At 39.0% G+C, this 17,664-nt stretch overlaps 1 protein-coding gene across 8 annotated transcripts in view; it reads left to right on the forward strand.

Annotated features, from left to right (window-relative positions):
* The window catches only part of tenm2 (teneurin transmembrane protein 2), a 232,751-nt gene that overhangs the window by 87,997 nt on the left and 127,090 nt on the right, over positions 1-17,664 (forward strand). For 5 of the 8 annotated variants that reach the window (XM_020706715.2, XM_020706718.2, XM_020706717.2 and 2 more), the window contains one exon: positions 2,710-2,760. The exons of the other annotated variants lie outside the window; for them this stretch is intronic. In XM_020706715.2, coding sequence (XP_020562374.1) covers positions 2,710-2,760 — 51 coding nt within the window. The remainder of the gene's footprint in view (positions 1-2,709; positions 2,761-17,664) is intronic. 8 annotated transcript variants of the gene reach the window in all.

Consider the following 17,664-nt stretch of genomic DNA (forward strand, 5'->3'; position numbering starts at 1 on the left):
AATAAATCATGGGGCAGTATTGTGACGTATGTGGCAGGATACATTAATCTCATAATTACAGAATGAAAAGGTGCCGCTAAATTTAGTGTAGCCTTCCCGCCTAACCCTGCCCCCATCTGGGCATGCTCACTTGCCATGCAGGTTGTACCATTTTCAAAACAAGCCTTTCTTGAACACTTCTGTGCATGTTCTTTTTTTTCTTTTTTTAGACTTCAGGTTATAGTGATAAAAAAAATACAAGGAGAAAAATAACTTTCTCAATTCCCACTGCCCTTTGAAACAGCTGCATTTCTTTTTTTTTTCTTTTTTTTTGATTGAGCTACAATTCTAATTACACTTCCCAGAGTTTGGCAAAACAATTCCTCTGATTAACTAATCATGTCTTCTAACACAGATGGCAAAGTCTGTGCTCTAGTGGAGATCTACATATATATTTTTTACAGATGTAGATGTAAGTTCTAACAGTTATGTGACATTTTTTTCACTATAAAAATCCAAACATTGATTGTCTTGTAGTTAGGGAGGTCATGTTGTGTGTTTGATAAGATAGGATACAATATGCAATAAATCACACACATCAATATTTTTATGACACAAATACTCAGCCATGTAAGATATTTTTTTAAACGTTTCGTGTTGAGCTTCAATGGCTGCATTTTCCGTCATAAATAATACGACTTTTTCTCATTTAAATGAATGAAATGATTAGGATACCATAAGAAGCTAGAGTAGTGGATATATTCAAAGCATCTCATTTTTCTGCTGAAATATTGATAGTTGGTGCAATCAGATGAACATTCATAAACCAAAGCAACAATGTGTTGGCACATCAATACCTTTTCCAATCTCAACACTGCATAATACAATTAGAATCTATATCAGTTAGTAATTGTGAGACCGGTTCCTGAATATTAGCAGTTAGAGCCCCCACTTTCTCCATGCCGCCACTCTGAGCACCAGTAACTTGGTTCATGCCCCTCCTGTCCATCAAATTCAAACAACACTTATGGAGTTGGGCTTGCAGGGACCCTGAAGACCATTGCTGTCCCCTCAGGGCCTTTGTGAGTGCATGCGAGTTGGAAACTTAACGTGAGAGCTTGCGCCTGTGTGTGTGCTTCAGGAAGGTTGGGGGCATTAGCCTCTGATTGAGTTTTCAGAGAGCAACGTGGGGTGCGAAAGGCTCCACAATGGTCTAACAGAATTAGTAGCTTGTGATGAATGGTGTGTGAGAGCAGCACTGACAGCTCGCTTTCACAAATACACACCACCGTGAGCGTATGCATGTGTGTATGTGCACACCTATATAGCCCTCCCACTGGTTCAAGGACTTTTTGTCCATGGTCTGAGAGCTGGAATGAGAAAAATTGTAACGGACACGTGTGCACGCTGTGAGTATGTGTATGTCTTTTGCTAAAGCCTGGGGTTTGGCAGAAGTCCTTCACATGCAATCAATACTGACTGACCATCCAACATACAGAACATGGGGCTCATACATGCTCACACACATGTGCAGACTGAGCAATGACTGAATTCTTCAACATCTGGGAGACAAAAGGCACTTCCAGATCAGAGCTGAGCCAAATACACACAAAGACAGACTCACACAAGCAGACAGTTGGGTTCTCCCATAGACTCAGACACACATCCTGAGAGCACTGTTTAATAAAATCTGTGGAATATTGATCACAGTCCAGATGGACACTAACTCACATTTAAAGGATGGAGCAATGTAGACAAGAAGAGGAGAGGGGCTTACAGGGATGAAGATTTGTGTGTCTGCATGTACGCCCATACTTCTTCTGTTACTAGCTGTTATCAGAAAATAATTGACAGTTTTTTTCACACTATGCCAGATTTTAAGGTGCAACGTCAATGAATGGTCTATATTTGAAGTTATGTTTTATATGTAAGGCGTACGGACCTATAAGGTGCATAAAGAGAAACAAAAGAGACAAAGATAAGTCTGTCAGTTAGACTTGGCGCTCATAATGACCCTAAGTTGTTTTTGACACACAACACCTTATCCATGTTAGAAGTGTTGGCAGACTCTCTCAACCTTGTTATACCATGTAAAAAATCAGACCAATACGCTAAAACAAACTTTACTGTGATTACAATAACTCCTAACCTTAATAACACATAAAAAGAGTCCACGTATCAGCTGCGTTAGCATATTCACAATAACACCATTATATTTTGACTGAGCGCCAAGTACCTCTAGTCCCTTTGACATCAGTAAACACTACCTGATTTAATCCAATTTATAAAAGACACTCCAGATTTTTAAAAGTTTTTTTTTCAATTAAATTAAGTGTTTTACGTGCGCCTTATGTTGTGAAAAAAAAAGGATAAAAATAAACATTGATTAGTTTTAAGGGACCCTTGTACGGAGCTGTGTGCACTTTGATGACAGCGTGTCCTCAAATCTAGCGGTGAAAAAGAGGAAAAAGAATGAAGCAAGACCAAAATTGGGAATGACACTAAAAAACATTTTGTTAGTGCTTTATCGTCTAGAATAGAATACACCTTTGTTTCTGTCACTTTGAATTCGGACAGCATTAATTTTCCTTTTTTATGTCATTTCTTTACATTTTTTTCATTTGCTGTTTAGTTTTGTTCTTTTCCAGTTCATGCTTTCATTCTTGATTTACCACAATCTTTGTTTTATCCTTTGTCCCTCCCGCCTTATTTTCTTCACCTCTTCTTCAGTCTACCTAGAAGATGAGCAGGATTTGGATCCATTTGGAGACTATGTGATCAGTAAGTAATATTTGGTCACAGCACTTTTTTTTTTAAATGTACCTCATTTAGATCGTAGCTGTTTTTCATGTGATTTATTTTCCCCATTTGTTTGGTGTTTTTGTTGTGCTCTTGTATTTGTCTTTGCTGTTTTATTGATGTTTTTACATGAAGCAGGAAGTTGCTCACAATTTTTGTCAGCAGGATTTTAGTTAAAAAAGTTCAGCAAAAAAAAAGAAAAACAACCTTTTGTTTGGCAGAGAAGCGAACAGTGAATTAATTGGTTTCTGTACATTACTCTTGTGATCCATTTGATTCGAGGTAGCAAAGCTCTGCCTCTTGTTCACATGCCTCATCTACATTTACGAGCTGACTTCATTATGATCTCCTGTTTATTAGCACACATCCAACTGGTTAATCTCTTTGCACTTGATCAGAGGAAATTTCCCAGAGGGTGCATGCTTCTTTTCCCCCCTTTGCCATTGAAAAAGTAAAGGCGCCTATACACAAAATTGTTTGTGAGTGTGAATTAGGGTTAATTCTTGTGTTATTGAGCTGTGGAGTTTTCATCAGTTCTCATTAGTCAGACACAGCACAAGTAAGTTTAGCTTCAGTGTGGAGCTAGAATGTTGGAAAACAAACATTTTTGTGCCTTTTAATGTTAAAGGTTCAGGGCTGGTTTTGTATCTTTTGTTTCTTTGAAACCATTTTTTTTTTGCTTTGTTTTGTTTTTTTCCCTTAGCATTTTGTACCTAACATCTAGGGCACAGCCTTGAGCGAAGTAGAAATGGTTGTGCAGTCATGCACTCAGCTGCAAAGAGCTGGACAGAAGCTGGATTGCAGGTCATCCAAATGTTTATTTTCTTGAAGCAATTTCAAATTAATTGAAAAGTTTTGACTTTGTGTTCTACATGGCAAAGTCAAGCTGGGTAACCTCCTGAAGAGGAATAAGTGGGTATGGAAAATGGATCAAAGGATGAATGTGTTAGACAAATCACAGGGCATCCCTGCTTGAAAAAACTCAGCAGGGTTCACATAGATAGCAACAAATTACTGATTCTAACTTCAAGCAGAAAAAAAGCTTGAATTAAAGTAAAAATATTTAATTATTCTAAATTAGATCATCCAAACACCACAATTTCACTGAAGATGTGCTATCTCAGATCAATCAACCAATCCATCAATCACTTTATTTGTATAGCACCTTTCCTCAAACATTAGTAAGCACAAGAGGCTTTAACATAAAAAGCAAAGTGATATAAAACACAAGTTAAAATAGTGACTAGTGGCAGAGCTAATTCACGCACAGGACACAACACAGTCGTAATCAAAAGATCAAATATAAAGTAATAGGCAGTAACACTGTGAATAATAACTCATAGAAGAGGTACTGGTTAAACCAGGACATTTACTCAAAGAAGCTTACTTTTCTACATACATACATTATGCAGTTAAGTATAAAATGACAATATGCTAAACACAATAAAATAAATAGGAAACCCACTATATAAATTAAACAAATTATTTAAATGCTAAGTTAAAAAGATAAGTATTAAATTTACATTAAAAATATCCAACGATGCAGAAACACTCAGATCCTCAGGTAAGTTATTCCAGAGGTGAGGTCCAAGATACTGCAAAGAAGCTTCATCATGAATATTTGTTCTAATAGCAGGTATTGATGATAGAGCAGTACCTGAGTGTCTGAAAGCTCTGCGTGGTTTATATGGTTTAAGAAGATCTGATAAATAAGAAGGATCTAGCCCTTTAAGACATTTAAAAACTTAAAGGAGTAACTTAAAATCGATCCTGCAGCTGACAGGCAGCCAGTACAGAGATCTTAAAACAGGGGTAATGTCAGCTCTCTTATTGGTGTAAGTTTAAAGACGTGCCGCAAAGTTTTGATCAAGTTGAAGTATATGAATATACTGCTTTGGGAAGCCACTAAGATAACAGATAATTTGTGTGTGTATATGGTTCATAGCCGTGTTTCTTTTTCTTAGCCCACTGAATTCCTTTCTAAGGCTGCTGGAGCCTGTCCCAGCTACTGTTGGGTGCAGGCGGTGCATATCCTGGACAGGTCGGCAGTAATAATAGCACATCTTCCCTCTGAAATAAATTTTTGACATATATTGTATCAATCTTTAGATCACCTTACAGGTTCTTTTTTTTTACAATTATTATTGTGTAACACCAATGTCAAGCAGCTCCTATATCTAAAAGAAAACATCAATTCTATTTCTGGGCTATTTTAAATTAACCCCTTTTAACTTGAAATGTGCTAAAGCCAGCAACCTCAATCGTGAATCCCTCCCAGTATGTTTTTAGAACAAACACTTCAGTGTTATTGCTAAAAAATGTAATTCACATTTTCTTTCATAGTAGTAGGTTTAGGGTTTATTGTCAACTTAGCCTACATGGTTTTGGGTCGTTAAGGGTCCTTTGTCCTCAGCTTGGGGGTTGGGGAGCCACTGACTCCCTCCCTGGTTATCTCTTTCAGCTGTTAACAGTCCAGGTGGAACTGGTTCGGTTTGTTTGGGTTTCAGAACACTGCCGTAGATGGATGGAAGAATAAACCTGAGACCACCATTCTTAATAATAGAAAGTTTATCCTTCTTGACAAAGATGGCTTCTTTCACTCCTCGCTCAAACCATTCTTTCTCCCTGGCTGGAGAGAAAGGATTGTAAGTTGACAATACCATCCAGTTTCAGGTCTGACTCCTCCCCCATGAGGGCAAATAAACCATCGCTTTTACCAGCTAATTCAGAATTGACAAAACCTCTTGGATAAGAGGTGAAACGTCTTCTAACTTTAAAAACTAAGTCCAGATGACAACCTTTAAACCTACTACTATGATGGAATCTACCTGGATGAATGAGAGTCTTCATAGTCACATTTTCATTGCCATTTTTAAGAAAGTATTTCAATCTAGTAACATGTTCCTTGTCTGTTGGATTTTAAATCTTATTCTTACTTTCTAAATTATACTAGCATACTGAATGATAAATAGATTTTATCTTTTTGGTGGTCAGTCCAGCCTGCAGTTATTCCCTGGTTGTAAATACATCACTTCTAGATGTTTAATGGTGCTCCGTGACTCTGTTATGTCAGGGGATCACTGTCTTCAACCTCCCTCTACTGCTCTGAAGACACGTTTGATTAATGTCCCTGATCTGATTAATTATGATGGACAGTCAAACAACCTCTTTCAGGGAACATCTGGAGTGATGAAGCTATTTTTCCAGCTATGTAAAGGGATATTTATTCACTGTGAATGGCTGAATGAAATGTGTCCAAAGAGTGGATGTTGACAGATGAACAAAGTTGATTTTGTACTAACACCAATTGTGCAATTTAGAGGTCAAACTAGATCCAATTAAATTAGCCTATAGGCCTCACAAGGCTTTGGACCTCCATTAATGGATGAAAATATTTAATTTCAGTAGTTTTGAACATGTATTGATAATAATTGCATTATTTAAATTAAGTGTGAAAGATGGAAAACAAGTGAGCAATGGCTGTATTTGTCCAAAAACGATCAATGTTAAGCTTTCTTACCCCTAAAATTGAGCCTCAGAGAAAACGTTTCCTAATCTGAGTGGCTGCATTACAGATGTCGGCTGCAGCAGAAGTCCCACTGTGTAAATTAATCCCAAATTTCTGACCCTGTCTGAAATTTGCTGCAGGCTTTCCAAATGGGAACATGACTCACGGCTCACATCTAGGGCCATCATTTTGAATTGATGACCGCAGATTATCCTGCTGATATTCTTGTGTAAAAATAGAGTGCTATCAGTTGCCAACTGGCAAAGAAAGCATGAAAATAAAGCCATTTTGCAGATACTTTGGTTTGATACGCTAAAATGCTGGCACCTTGAGTGACACAAAAGAAATGGCAAGAAAGCAAAAAGAACCGCGCCGCAGCGTTAAAAAGTAGCCATTCAGACAGGAACACAATACGTTGAATTCTTTGCAGCTCGGCTTCGCTCGCATTCATCACTCTGTTGTGAATTTGTACATTGTGTTGAAACGTTGTTTAACTCACTGAAAGAAATGCCTGAAATATCAGAGAAAATGTAATGTAAGGTTGTAAAATGTATGTTGGATTCAAAGAAATGAGGGTTTTGTGGGGCATTGATCATGCAGAAGTTAGTAGCTCCATTCTATATAATTTTGTTTTTTTGTATCTGCAGGAAAACCAGATGATTGTAGCTGTTAATCTATAAACCCAACATCAGAGCAACAGAATATTACGTTGTTTTTTTTTTCACTGTGCAATTAGAGAAATGACTATTGTTGGATAGGTGGTGCTTTTCATCAACCGCCCTTAATGAGCAGAAGATCAGCAGGTCTAACGTTATGTCCTTTTATTGGTTTGAATAATTTCACTGCCTTACATACTGTCAGGAGGAAAATTAGGATGATAAAAGTTTTATGTTATGTATACACCAAGCATTGGACACCCATTCAAGAATACGCTGAATGTGGTGAAAGCGTTTTTAGTACCGCGTTCACACACTACCCGATACTAGCAAATATAAGTACCAATGGAAAGAGGCTTGATGTGAAATATTCACTAATCTTTCAGGCTTTTTCTTTACAGCCTTGTCCCGATATATGAACGATTTGGTGTCATAATTCTGACCGGGCACAAACTGCAATTTTAAGTTTGTCCTCCATGATCAGACTATTTACAAACGTGTGACACTTTCATGATAAGGGACTTCATTCATGTTTCACTAGCAAGTCCAAACAGTCAACATTAGATTATGCCATGGAACACTGATCAGACCAATATCAACCTATTTGTATCAGAGTATGCACAATCACAAATCCTTTTTTTTTAACATTTAAAAAAGTGGAGGCCTCAATCTAGATGAAATGCTCATATAGTATTTTGAGAGTAACTATGGCAAAATAGATTGGGCCAAATTTTCTTCAGAATGACTTGTGAAACAAATAAAATCATACAAGAAATAAATTGTTCTGCTTTTGTTATTGCTGATTGAATGGGATTTTCAAACTGTTGCACTTGAAAATATCCATACATTTGATTTATTTTTCTTTCATTTATGTTGTGTAAAAATCTTTTGATACAGTACCTTTTGTAATGATATTTTAAACTCCCTTTTTACTTTATTTTAACTTTGCAAAAAGGGCAGAAAAATAAATGTTCTTCTTTCTGTTACTTTTTCCCCCAGATATAAAACTTGTGTAAGTTTTTTTTTAATGGGATGAAAATAGATCAATTATAAAATAGAGAAAACAAAATAATGTTGCCTAAACCCTTCCTTGATTAGATACATATTATTAGCTTTAAATGTAAAAACTTAAAATGTATGATATATACAGATTTTTTTCATTTTTATTAAAACAGACTGACATATATAGATGTTTTTCATCTTATGACAAGGTGAAAAATGGCTTACAGCATCTAAATTTTAGCTGTGCCTTGGCATTAAAGTTGAAAGAAGAGTGACTCATTTGAACCTATTTTTATGGAGAACTTTTAGGTCTTACTGCACTTCACAGAGCCCTAATATTACCTAGACGCATCACAATGGTTTGATCTGCCAGATCATTTGTGGTGTGCTGAGCTGAGGTGCGTGGAGACATCAAGTTGGCAGTCAAAGTGTTTTACTTGACAAGAAAGCACTGTGTGAAGAATCTGTCGGATCATAAACTACATCCATTGTTTCAAAGGGACCAGGTGAGGTGTCTTTGTGAATAAAAAAACTTTTTGGGGACACAACGAGAAAAAACACAAGTTGAATAGTTGGGTTTTTATATGAAAATATCAGAGTGAATAGAGAATAGATGCTGTGAGAAAACAGACTATTTCCTTTTTTCGGAATTGACAGCTCCAGCAGCTGTTCCTTTATTGTTTTGGCATACAAATAAAAAAGAAATGAGAATCTGAATCATTATTAACAAAATGGAATCAGCAAAGCGCTAAGTAAACCTTCACATTCCCTTTTTGCATTACTTCTAAAACAGAATACCAAATGATGGCAAATGCTCAGCCTTGCGTTGTTTTTCACTTTCCCTCCGTTAACACGAAGCAGCTGCACTTGGCGTTTAGCACTTCCTCTTCCAGCTGAGTGATTATGACAGGCTGATTGGTGTTTTCTGTTCTTGGGGATGAGAAGATCAATGTGGGGCTGATAGCGGGAGCTGGATAAGAAGAGGAACAGAGAACGTGGATGAGGCCTTGTAACGTTCAAGTGGGAAGCGGGGATCAGCGGATTTCATGGAGGGAGGCAGATGCTGGTGAAAAACGGGGGGAAAAATACGTGTTTTTTGAGTCGCGTATTTATGTGGATTGTACCAAAATGACTGAAAGTAATAGATAATGTGCAAAAAGGAGAAACTGGGAGTGAGGTTCAGATTTAACAGTGGAGGAGATATCTTTGGATTAACATTCTGTGACTGTCTGCAAATGCTGGGATAATCTCTGTTGTCCTGGAGTGCTCTGTGGGATGCATACAACTGCTGCAGGGGTTGAGGCCTACCGCCAAGGCTGTCACTGTGTGTCTGGGTGTGTGAAACTTAGTCTAGGTGCAGCAGGTGGAACAAGATGCTGATTCTAGCCTTCCCTCCTATGCAATTCTCAAATCGACTTGATGGACATGCCCTCAGCGTGGCGGGATACTGATGTTGCAGGGGCACGTTTCTACTGCGGTGGGATGGCCCGTTGTCCAGGGCTTGTAAAAATGCTCACTCCTTTCATTTCCTCTATAATTTTAAGGGGAAAGTATGCAATCTAGCACAACAAGGGCATCTCTTCTCCTTGTGTGTGCAGTGAGGAGAAGTTGGTGGATAGCTCTTTACAGTGCTTTAATCCCTATTGATTCGTGCTTCATGCTGCCTTGCCGAATGGAGCGCAGCACCATGGGGAATAACACAGCATGGCGAGGCACACCACGGCGTTACCTCACATGGCTCTGCCGGGCAGTGTTTGTTTGTGTGCTAACCAGAAGAGCGAGGGAGAAGCGGATATAAGCAGTCTCAGAGTGACGTGCGACATTTCACTAAGTGACTGAGGTGGGTGTTTTTGAAGCATGTACACTCCTGCAGAAAGCCATTGTAAGGCTGAAATTAAACTTCTGCTATTAATAATCTGTTAATGCCTGTACTTGCATATAGACTGGGTTGAAGCTTGTTGGCATGGTAAACACTAAGTGGGAAATTTGGGTAATTAACTCTGATTTGACAGTTATTTATTTCCCATTGACTCCAGAGCTGCTGTAGTGAAATAAAAGGTGAATAAACCTCACTAATCCCTAACTAATTTATTGTGGTCTTTGATCATGAAAAAATGAGCCTGTCAGTGACTGAGTCAATATGAAATTCAACACGTCTTAGCATGAATTGTCTTCATTATAGGTCAGCGGATGACAGAACTGTCTGATGTGGAATTAATGAGTTTAAAATGTCATGTTTTTGTTTCATTCCAACAGCGTGCATCCATAAGCCAGATCACTCTGCTCAGTTATCATATGGACACCAAAACAAAGAAACAAGCGCTGATTAAAACCAAACTCTTCAAAGGAACAAAAACGCCGGCTCTGATGTCGATATTCTGGTTAAAAAACGTTTCTTTCCTGCTCAATACTTGCGTTAATGGGCTCTCTTTGTTTGTCAGGGAGTCAAATGGGAGAAAACAGATGAAATAAATGAATCCATATTAGCGGCTCTAACCTCTGATTGTGCAAGCACTCTCACACATTTGGCCACTTAACGCTCGGATCTTGCTAATCAGACACACATCTGACTTTTTCTTCTACTCGACACAAACAAGAAAGCAGCCTTGTGTCTCAGCTGTCCCAACATTTTTTTCTTTTTGTTTGAAGCCTTTATGGTGTGTGGCAAGTATCCGCTTTGGAAGAATAAGACATTTTGAGTTTCAATTAGCTTTCCTAGTTTCATAATTTTTGTTGGTTTTACTAAATATACTTTGAAACCATTATTCAGATTATTTTGTGGCCTGTCAAGTTTAAAGCTTTGTCTGCTTTATTTAGTGGAGTATTTGACCCTCTTGTTAGAATCAATAGTGTATCTCGGTCACCTTTATGCATAATCGATAGGTAAAGCCTGGACTATCAAAGCCTCAGTCCCCAGCAGTCACTTTGCAAAGTCATAACTTTCTATTTTAGGTGGAGCAGTAAGTCATTGTATTCATTCATCTTCTTAACCGTTTATTCCCTTTCGGGGTCACGAGGTTGCCGGAGCCTATCCCAGCCACTTGGGCGTAGGCAAGGGATACCCTGGACTGGTCGCCAGTCTGTCGCAGGGTGTAAGTCATTGTAATCAATTAAAATGTAAACAGTGCTTTGGTCTCAGGCTGATCTTTGGCATCTGTTGCCTTATCAATGCATGCTTCATGGTACAACCAGTCAAAATCAGCATTATATTTTTGTGAGCAGAATGTCAAGCACGCTCAACAAACAGAGATCACGTCAGCGAAAACAACCAGCTTCAAGAAAGAAATCCGATCAACAAGCCAACAAAGAATTTAGAGCCGCTTTGAAATAGAAAAAGCGAAAGCTTTGTATTATTTTCAACGACATTTTGTGAGATTGCGACTCAGTCTCTGTTTGAACCTTTCTGTAACAGTGGCACTTGTCTGTGCAAAGAAATGTTATTATGTGAGACACTGGATTTGACTGTCGTATGTAGGAAAAAAAACTATTGTTGAAATGCACATTTTTGAGAATGTTGGTTTAGAAAACCTTTTACCTTCAACTGGTCTTTAGTCATCATTGGATTGGTTGGATTTAACTTTGAGACCACGCTGTTTATGTAGTTTGCGGTGAGCAAACTTTTTTTTGCTGGATTCTCCGATAATGGACTGAATTCAAATAACTTAACCAGATCAATGTTAGTATGCATCATTCACCTTTGAGTCTAATTACTGCGGCACAAACCCCCTGAACCTTTTTAAAATGAATTGACTAATTGCATGTTTGATCCAAAGTTTAGAGCAGATATAAAATTCCAGAGAAGCAGGCTAAATGTGTTGATTATACTTGATGTTTTCCTATATTTTCCCCTTTTTTTGGAGCCTTGCAGATTTTCTTTTTTGGGGGAATTTGTCAGTGCTTCCGGCTCTGAATTCCCCGAGCCACATAGGGGCCCTGAGATACTCGGATCACTCGAGCAGCAGTAGTGTCAGTGTCTGTAGCCACAGGACATTTCTACCACTTCTCTCCTTTTTCACTTTTCTTTTTTACCTGAGACATTTCTATTTTTTCCTCTAAAATAGCTCACTGTCCATTGTTCGTCAACTATTCATTCCAGCAGAGTGCGTGGTTTCGTGAGTTCTTGTCTTGTGAGCTGCGAGGAGGCAGAAAAGCTATATCTGGCTATCAGAGTGAAAATGTCAAGAAGGGTGCAAAAGAAAGATCTGTCTGTCTTTGCTCAGTGGATTCACCTGATCTTTCAGCCTTTTGCTCTGCCTAGGCTTGTGTACTTGTGTGTGTGAGTGTGTTCTTGCATGCATGTCTGTTTGTTTTTGCTTAACTGCAAGGCAGATTCTCCTGAATATTTGTTTAAACAAATAGGCAAGTATTCTTTTAAAAAACTTCTCTTTTTCCTAAAAAAAATATGTTTGCATTGATTTTACTTCTTTTGGTTCATTTTTTTTTAATTGTATTTGGATCTTTCAATAAATAAAAACTATTTGTAAGTATATGTCTATTTATGTTTTTTTTAAGCTGCCATAAAACTTCAAATGCAATATGGAACTTCGGAAATGTTTATTTGCACCTTAATGTGCAATAGCAATAAAATATCATATATTTTCTTTCTTAAAAAATTATTACAGTTGTACCCCTGCTTGATTATTCTTCTAGTTTTCCTTGCAAAAAGTTATACAAGTTTTGTGATCATGAAAGTAGAATGCTGGCCTAAGAATAGAATGCTGCATCTTTTCTTTTGCTTAATCCTTACTGTTTTGTACTTCTGAGTTGTTTTTCTCATACTTCAGGGTTTAGGGGTGAAAACAAGAATAGGGTGTTTACGAGATCAACTTTTCTGGAACAGCTGGAGTTCAGTAGCACACTGTGTTATATATGATGTCTACACACACAGACACAGATGTTCACATACATGAACACAGTGCCACATATACATCATTTAACAATTAGCCCTGAGTGTACTTGACTCTTTATGTTAAGGACCCATCCAGAGATTGGTGGTGTGGGATAAGAGGTATGAAAAGTGAAAAAAATTACTCATCTCTTCCAATACACCCACGTTCGCACACACACACATCCGTACTCACCTCGTCCCCACATCTTTCTCTTATCTCTGGAGCGATTCAAAATAAAAAATCATCTTTGCCTCCTCAGGCCCACACATTTATGCAGTGTCACAGTGTGGTGCACATTATAGGTCTAAATAGCACTGTAGCAGTGTCACGTAGCCAAGTCCCTGCCTAATCAGGCAACTTACACACATGCAAGCCTACATGCACACACTTTGCGGAAGCCATGTGTTGGGATGGTGATAGAAGGTTGGCAGTTGGCAGACAGACAGCAGACGCTGTTCTTCGACATCAAACGTCTCGGAGCAGAATCTCACTTTCAGGCCTACTCACTCTTTCTCTGTCACACGCTCACACACACACACAGTCAGACACTTCGTCACACATTTCCTCTGATCTTGCTGCCAAGACCCAAAGACTTGGAAGGACTAATGCGCACACAGGCACAGGCATGCACACACTGACATATATAACCAAGTAATATAAAGTGTTGAATTACATTTCATCAGCTGCTGTTGGAACCGCTGTTGTGCAACAAACATATGTCCTTCTTTTGAACTAACTCACACACCATAGTCCCATGTGTCCACAAACTGGTAGAAAAGGTCCTAATAGAAACACAAATGGCATTGTGAAATACTTATGTGGGTGTCTTGGTGGGTCACACATTTTTCTTACTACTTACTGATGCGAAGACCATTCATATGGGATGTGCATCCCTGCTGCCAAGATACAGAATTGCATTTGTTGACTTTGTGTAGATGTAACTTAGGAGTAGCAACTACCGTATTTTCACGACCAAAGGGCGCATTGTCTATGACCATTGTCTACTTAGACTTGAGCGAGGAGTGAAAGAAGCCATCTTTGTCAAGAAAGATAAACCTTTTCTTAATAAGAATGGTGGTCTCAGGTTTATTCTTCCATCCATCTACAGCAGTGTTCTGAAACCCAAACAAACCGAACCAGTGTCACCTAGGTCATTAACAGCTGACCAGGTTGGAGGGGGTAGCTACTGTAGCCCCAACCCCAGCTGAGGACATAGGACTCCTAACGACTCGAAACTATGTAGTCTAAGTAGACAATACTATCCAGTATCTGGTCTGACTAATTCTGGCTAATTCAGAATTGACAAAGCCTTTTGGATAAGAAGTGAAACGTCTTCAACTTTAAAAACCAAGTCCAGATGACAACCTATAAAACCTACTGATGTCATTTGAGAAAAGAGTTGAATCCAAACTCCTCTCCCCACTAACCAAAATGTACCTTCTTAAAACAATCCAGTCTGGTTTTTGTTTTCACAATAGCACAGAAAATCGATTTATGTTCCAACGATCTAACCAGATCCATTCGTTTGAGGCAAGTTGTTAATCGAATCGACATATACCATCAATTATATTGACATTATAAATGACTATTTGGATTGAAGCACAGTAGGTTAATTTTACTATGATATAAAAACAGCCACGGGCCATCACAGCTGGCAACACACCTGTGAGGGCAACAAAAAAGATCAGTCCACCATTACAGTCCAATGTGTGAAAACTCTTTGAATTTAGGTTTGAAGTTCCTGATTGATTTTAGATCAGTGAATTGGATCAAATTGGATTGTTCGAAATGAACCAACATCAACTATGAATCAGATCGGCAACCACAAATTACGATATAAATCGAATCATTAAAACGATTTGTTACACCCCTAGTTGGCATACTTGACCACAGCCTTGAAACTTGGTCCACTACTGTAAATGCTGTTCCTAAACTCTTGGTCTTCCCCAACATGCTCTCCATAAACTCCTTCAGAACTCCTTTCATGATTCAAATTCATTTTTCTCACCACAACATCCTCACCATCGACACCCACTGACTTCACGTTAATTTCAAAACTCATTACAATTTTATCTGTGTGCTTTCAAAGCACTTTGTCTTCCCCCCGCTTAATATCTTTCCCATCTCCTTCATGCTGTCACCTTTAACCGCTCTCACATTGTCCTCCTCCATCCACCTCAATGTGCCCTCTATCCGTCACCATGCTTTCAGTCCCTCTGCTGCTCAACTCTGAAACTCACCTCCATCCGAAAAATTGACCTCCTTCCTGTCTTCCTGTCACACATTGTAAAAGTTAAGCTTATAGTTTGATTTTCCGCTTAATCCAATATTGCACGTTTTCAATTGTTCCAAAAGCTTTTTGGCTCTGAACGCTTGCTTTCCGTCTGTGTTTGGTAAAAATGAGAAAAACAACATGTTTTCTTTGCCAACCAAATTTTAAAAATAATAAAACCTGTATAGTTTTGAGAGGCCAGAGGTTAAGCAACAACAATGCAACTTGATATTAACTGGTTTCGAAATCAATAAAGTGTCTGACCTCTTCACAGGCCCGCTTGCCAAGCAACCGGATACTTCTTGCCAGTATTGGTTTGACTGGAACATACATGTATGAACAAAATGTAATTCAATAGTTTATGCAGTTTTAATCTTGATAAGGTGTAAAGCATCTCCAGATCTTTTTGACTCCTGAGACCCTTCATGAAGCTCCATCAGCGAGAAAACAGTGGAGACAAAACTAATACTGCGGTAAATGTCTTGATTAAACATTTGCTTAGCTCCAATGAATAATTTAAAGGTCTCTCTTATTCCTGATGGATGAATGGTAACAGACAGTGATAGAGTGGACTCTGCAGACATGATGGAGAGCTACTGCACTGAAATGATTGATACAATGAAAAATGATTCATTGGCTCATCTCTGCACAGCAAGAGCTGCAAATAGTACCAAGTCGAATGAGAAGCATGCATCTTTTTCACCTTTGGGAAGTTTGGAAGAAAACTGGTGTAAGAAGCGAGAGAAAGAGGAAGTGAGGATGTCTGTGTTGTTTCTGTTAAAATTTACATCAGTGTCATCACAAGTTTTCAAGCTCTTGTCACCTGCACATCCAGACTCCCACGCGTTTCAGCATGCATCAAGTGCATGCCACCAACCAGAAATCCACTCAGAAGCCTTCACCTTGACAGTAGTCAGCCTCAAGATGTAGTATTGACTTGTAGAGTAGCTACAGCCTGCTCCTGTGTGCGTCGAGGTGTCAAGGAACTGGCCATATTTATTCCATGCTGTTTATGTATCCGTATTAATGCACACACACCGGTATTTGTAACCAGCTTCTCCTCTAGAGAAAGTTGTTTGGCCCCTCTGCCCTTCAAAGTCATTTGGAATTCATCTGCAAGCCTGACCCTGACAGCTGTTTGTTTTTCCTCTCTAGAGAGAGGAAGAGGAATGGATGGATGGCAAGTGGGGTGTGGTTAATGAGTGAGAAAGTGACAGATATTGAGGAGGACAGAAGAAGAATGGAAGTGTGACTTGGGCAAAAACTTGGGAAAAGCGGCGGACGATTGTTTCTGCTCGTGCCCTTTGTGGTCTCAGTGCTATTTGATTCGTCGAGCATTTGAGACACACAGAACAATAAGTGGTGCTGTGAACGCCTTCCATTAGTATCCCTCGTAGACCACTACTTTGAACATGTTGAATCAGTTTAGCAGCATGAATGCAAAGCAGGGCAAAGCTGTTGAAATACAAGAACAGAAGGGTCTCCGAGCAATCCCTTAGTGTAAATATGGATTTTTCATAAAAAAGAATGCCTGTGTATTGTGTTAGTGTGTCATTTGGGATCAGGAAAAAAAAAAGTTAGAGCTTCCACAGCTGAGTGTGATGAAGAGGAAACCCAGTGGGATGTAGAGATTTTTGCTTTTGTCTGAGCTGTGTAGGTGGACGAGTGTATGGGCACAGAGGAGGAAGGAGGAAAGAAGGATGTCAGGGGATGATGTCTTGAAAGCATTGGAGAACAAGAGCGCAGGGGGGTAAGGATAGTAAAGTCATAGGTGAGAGAAGAGCAGCAGAGAGGAAAGAGAGGAAGAGTAGACTCGCAATTCGATACATAGGCAGAACGGAGCAGTGTCATGGGGATATGCTGTCCTATTTTTATATTTCTCCTTGCGGGAGCCTGTGTTCAGTCGATCTATCTGTCATAATGACAGAACCCTCCCAAACCCACTTGTTTTTCCATTTCTTTCTCCCTCCTTTGCTTTTTCTTAACATTTCTTTTTTCATTTGTATCAAGAATTTAAAGGCCCTGTGCAAACGGCTTGCAGTCAAGGCTTAGTGAGAGAAACGACTTATTGACCAGCGATAACGGTTTTAAGTAGGGAGCACTCAATCTGACAATGGAGCCTCACTCACAACATGTCTGCTGCGCTCCCCCTCTGAGGCTGAGTCCTGCTCTCACAAAGTTTTGTGGTCTTTCTTACGCTGTCACAAGCAATTCATTTGGCCATAGCTTGTGTGTATTGATCTGTGTGGCTTAAGCTTTGTAATCTCTTCAGTCTGCCCAGTAAGAAGCCAGCACGGGTCATCTACACACTCCCCCTGTAATCAAATCCGACTGTCTTGAATATAATGTTGGTTTACGGGTAAACATGAAAATGTTTAATTGAGCTCATAGAGGTCCACTTTTTAACACCTTTCATACTGCAGGTTTCTGCAGTTGAACGTCTGAAGAAGAATCACAGAGGCATCATCTTTCCAGTGATGCATCAGCCTCTCAATTTGATCAACTTTTCACTTTTTCCTTTTTTTTCCCCCCTCACTCTTCCTACTCAGGCTTTCATTC

Source organism: Oryzias latipes, chromosome 10, assembly GCF_002234675.1.
Source record: "Oryzias latipes chromosome 10, ASM223467v1".
Taxonomy (NCBI): domain Eukaryota; kingdom Metazoa; phylum Chordata; class Actinopteri; order Beloniformes; family Adrianichthyidae; genus Oryzias; species Oryzias latipes.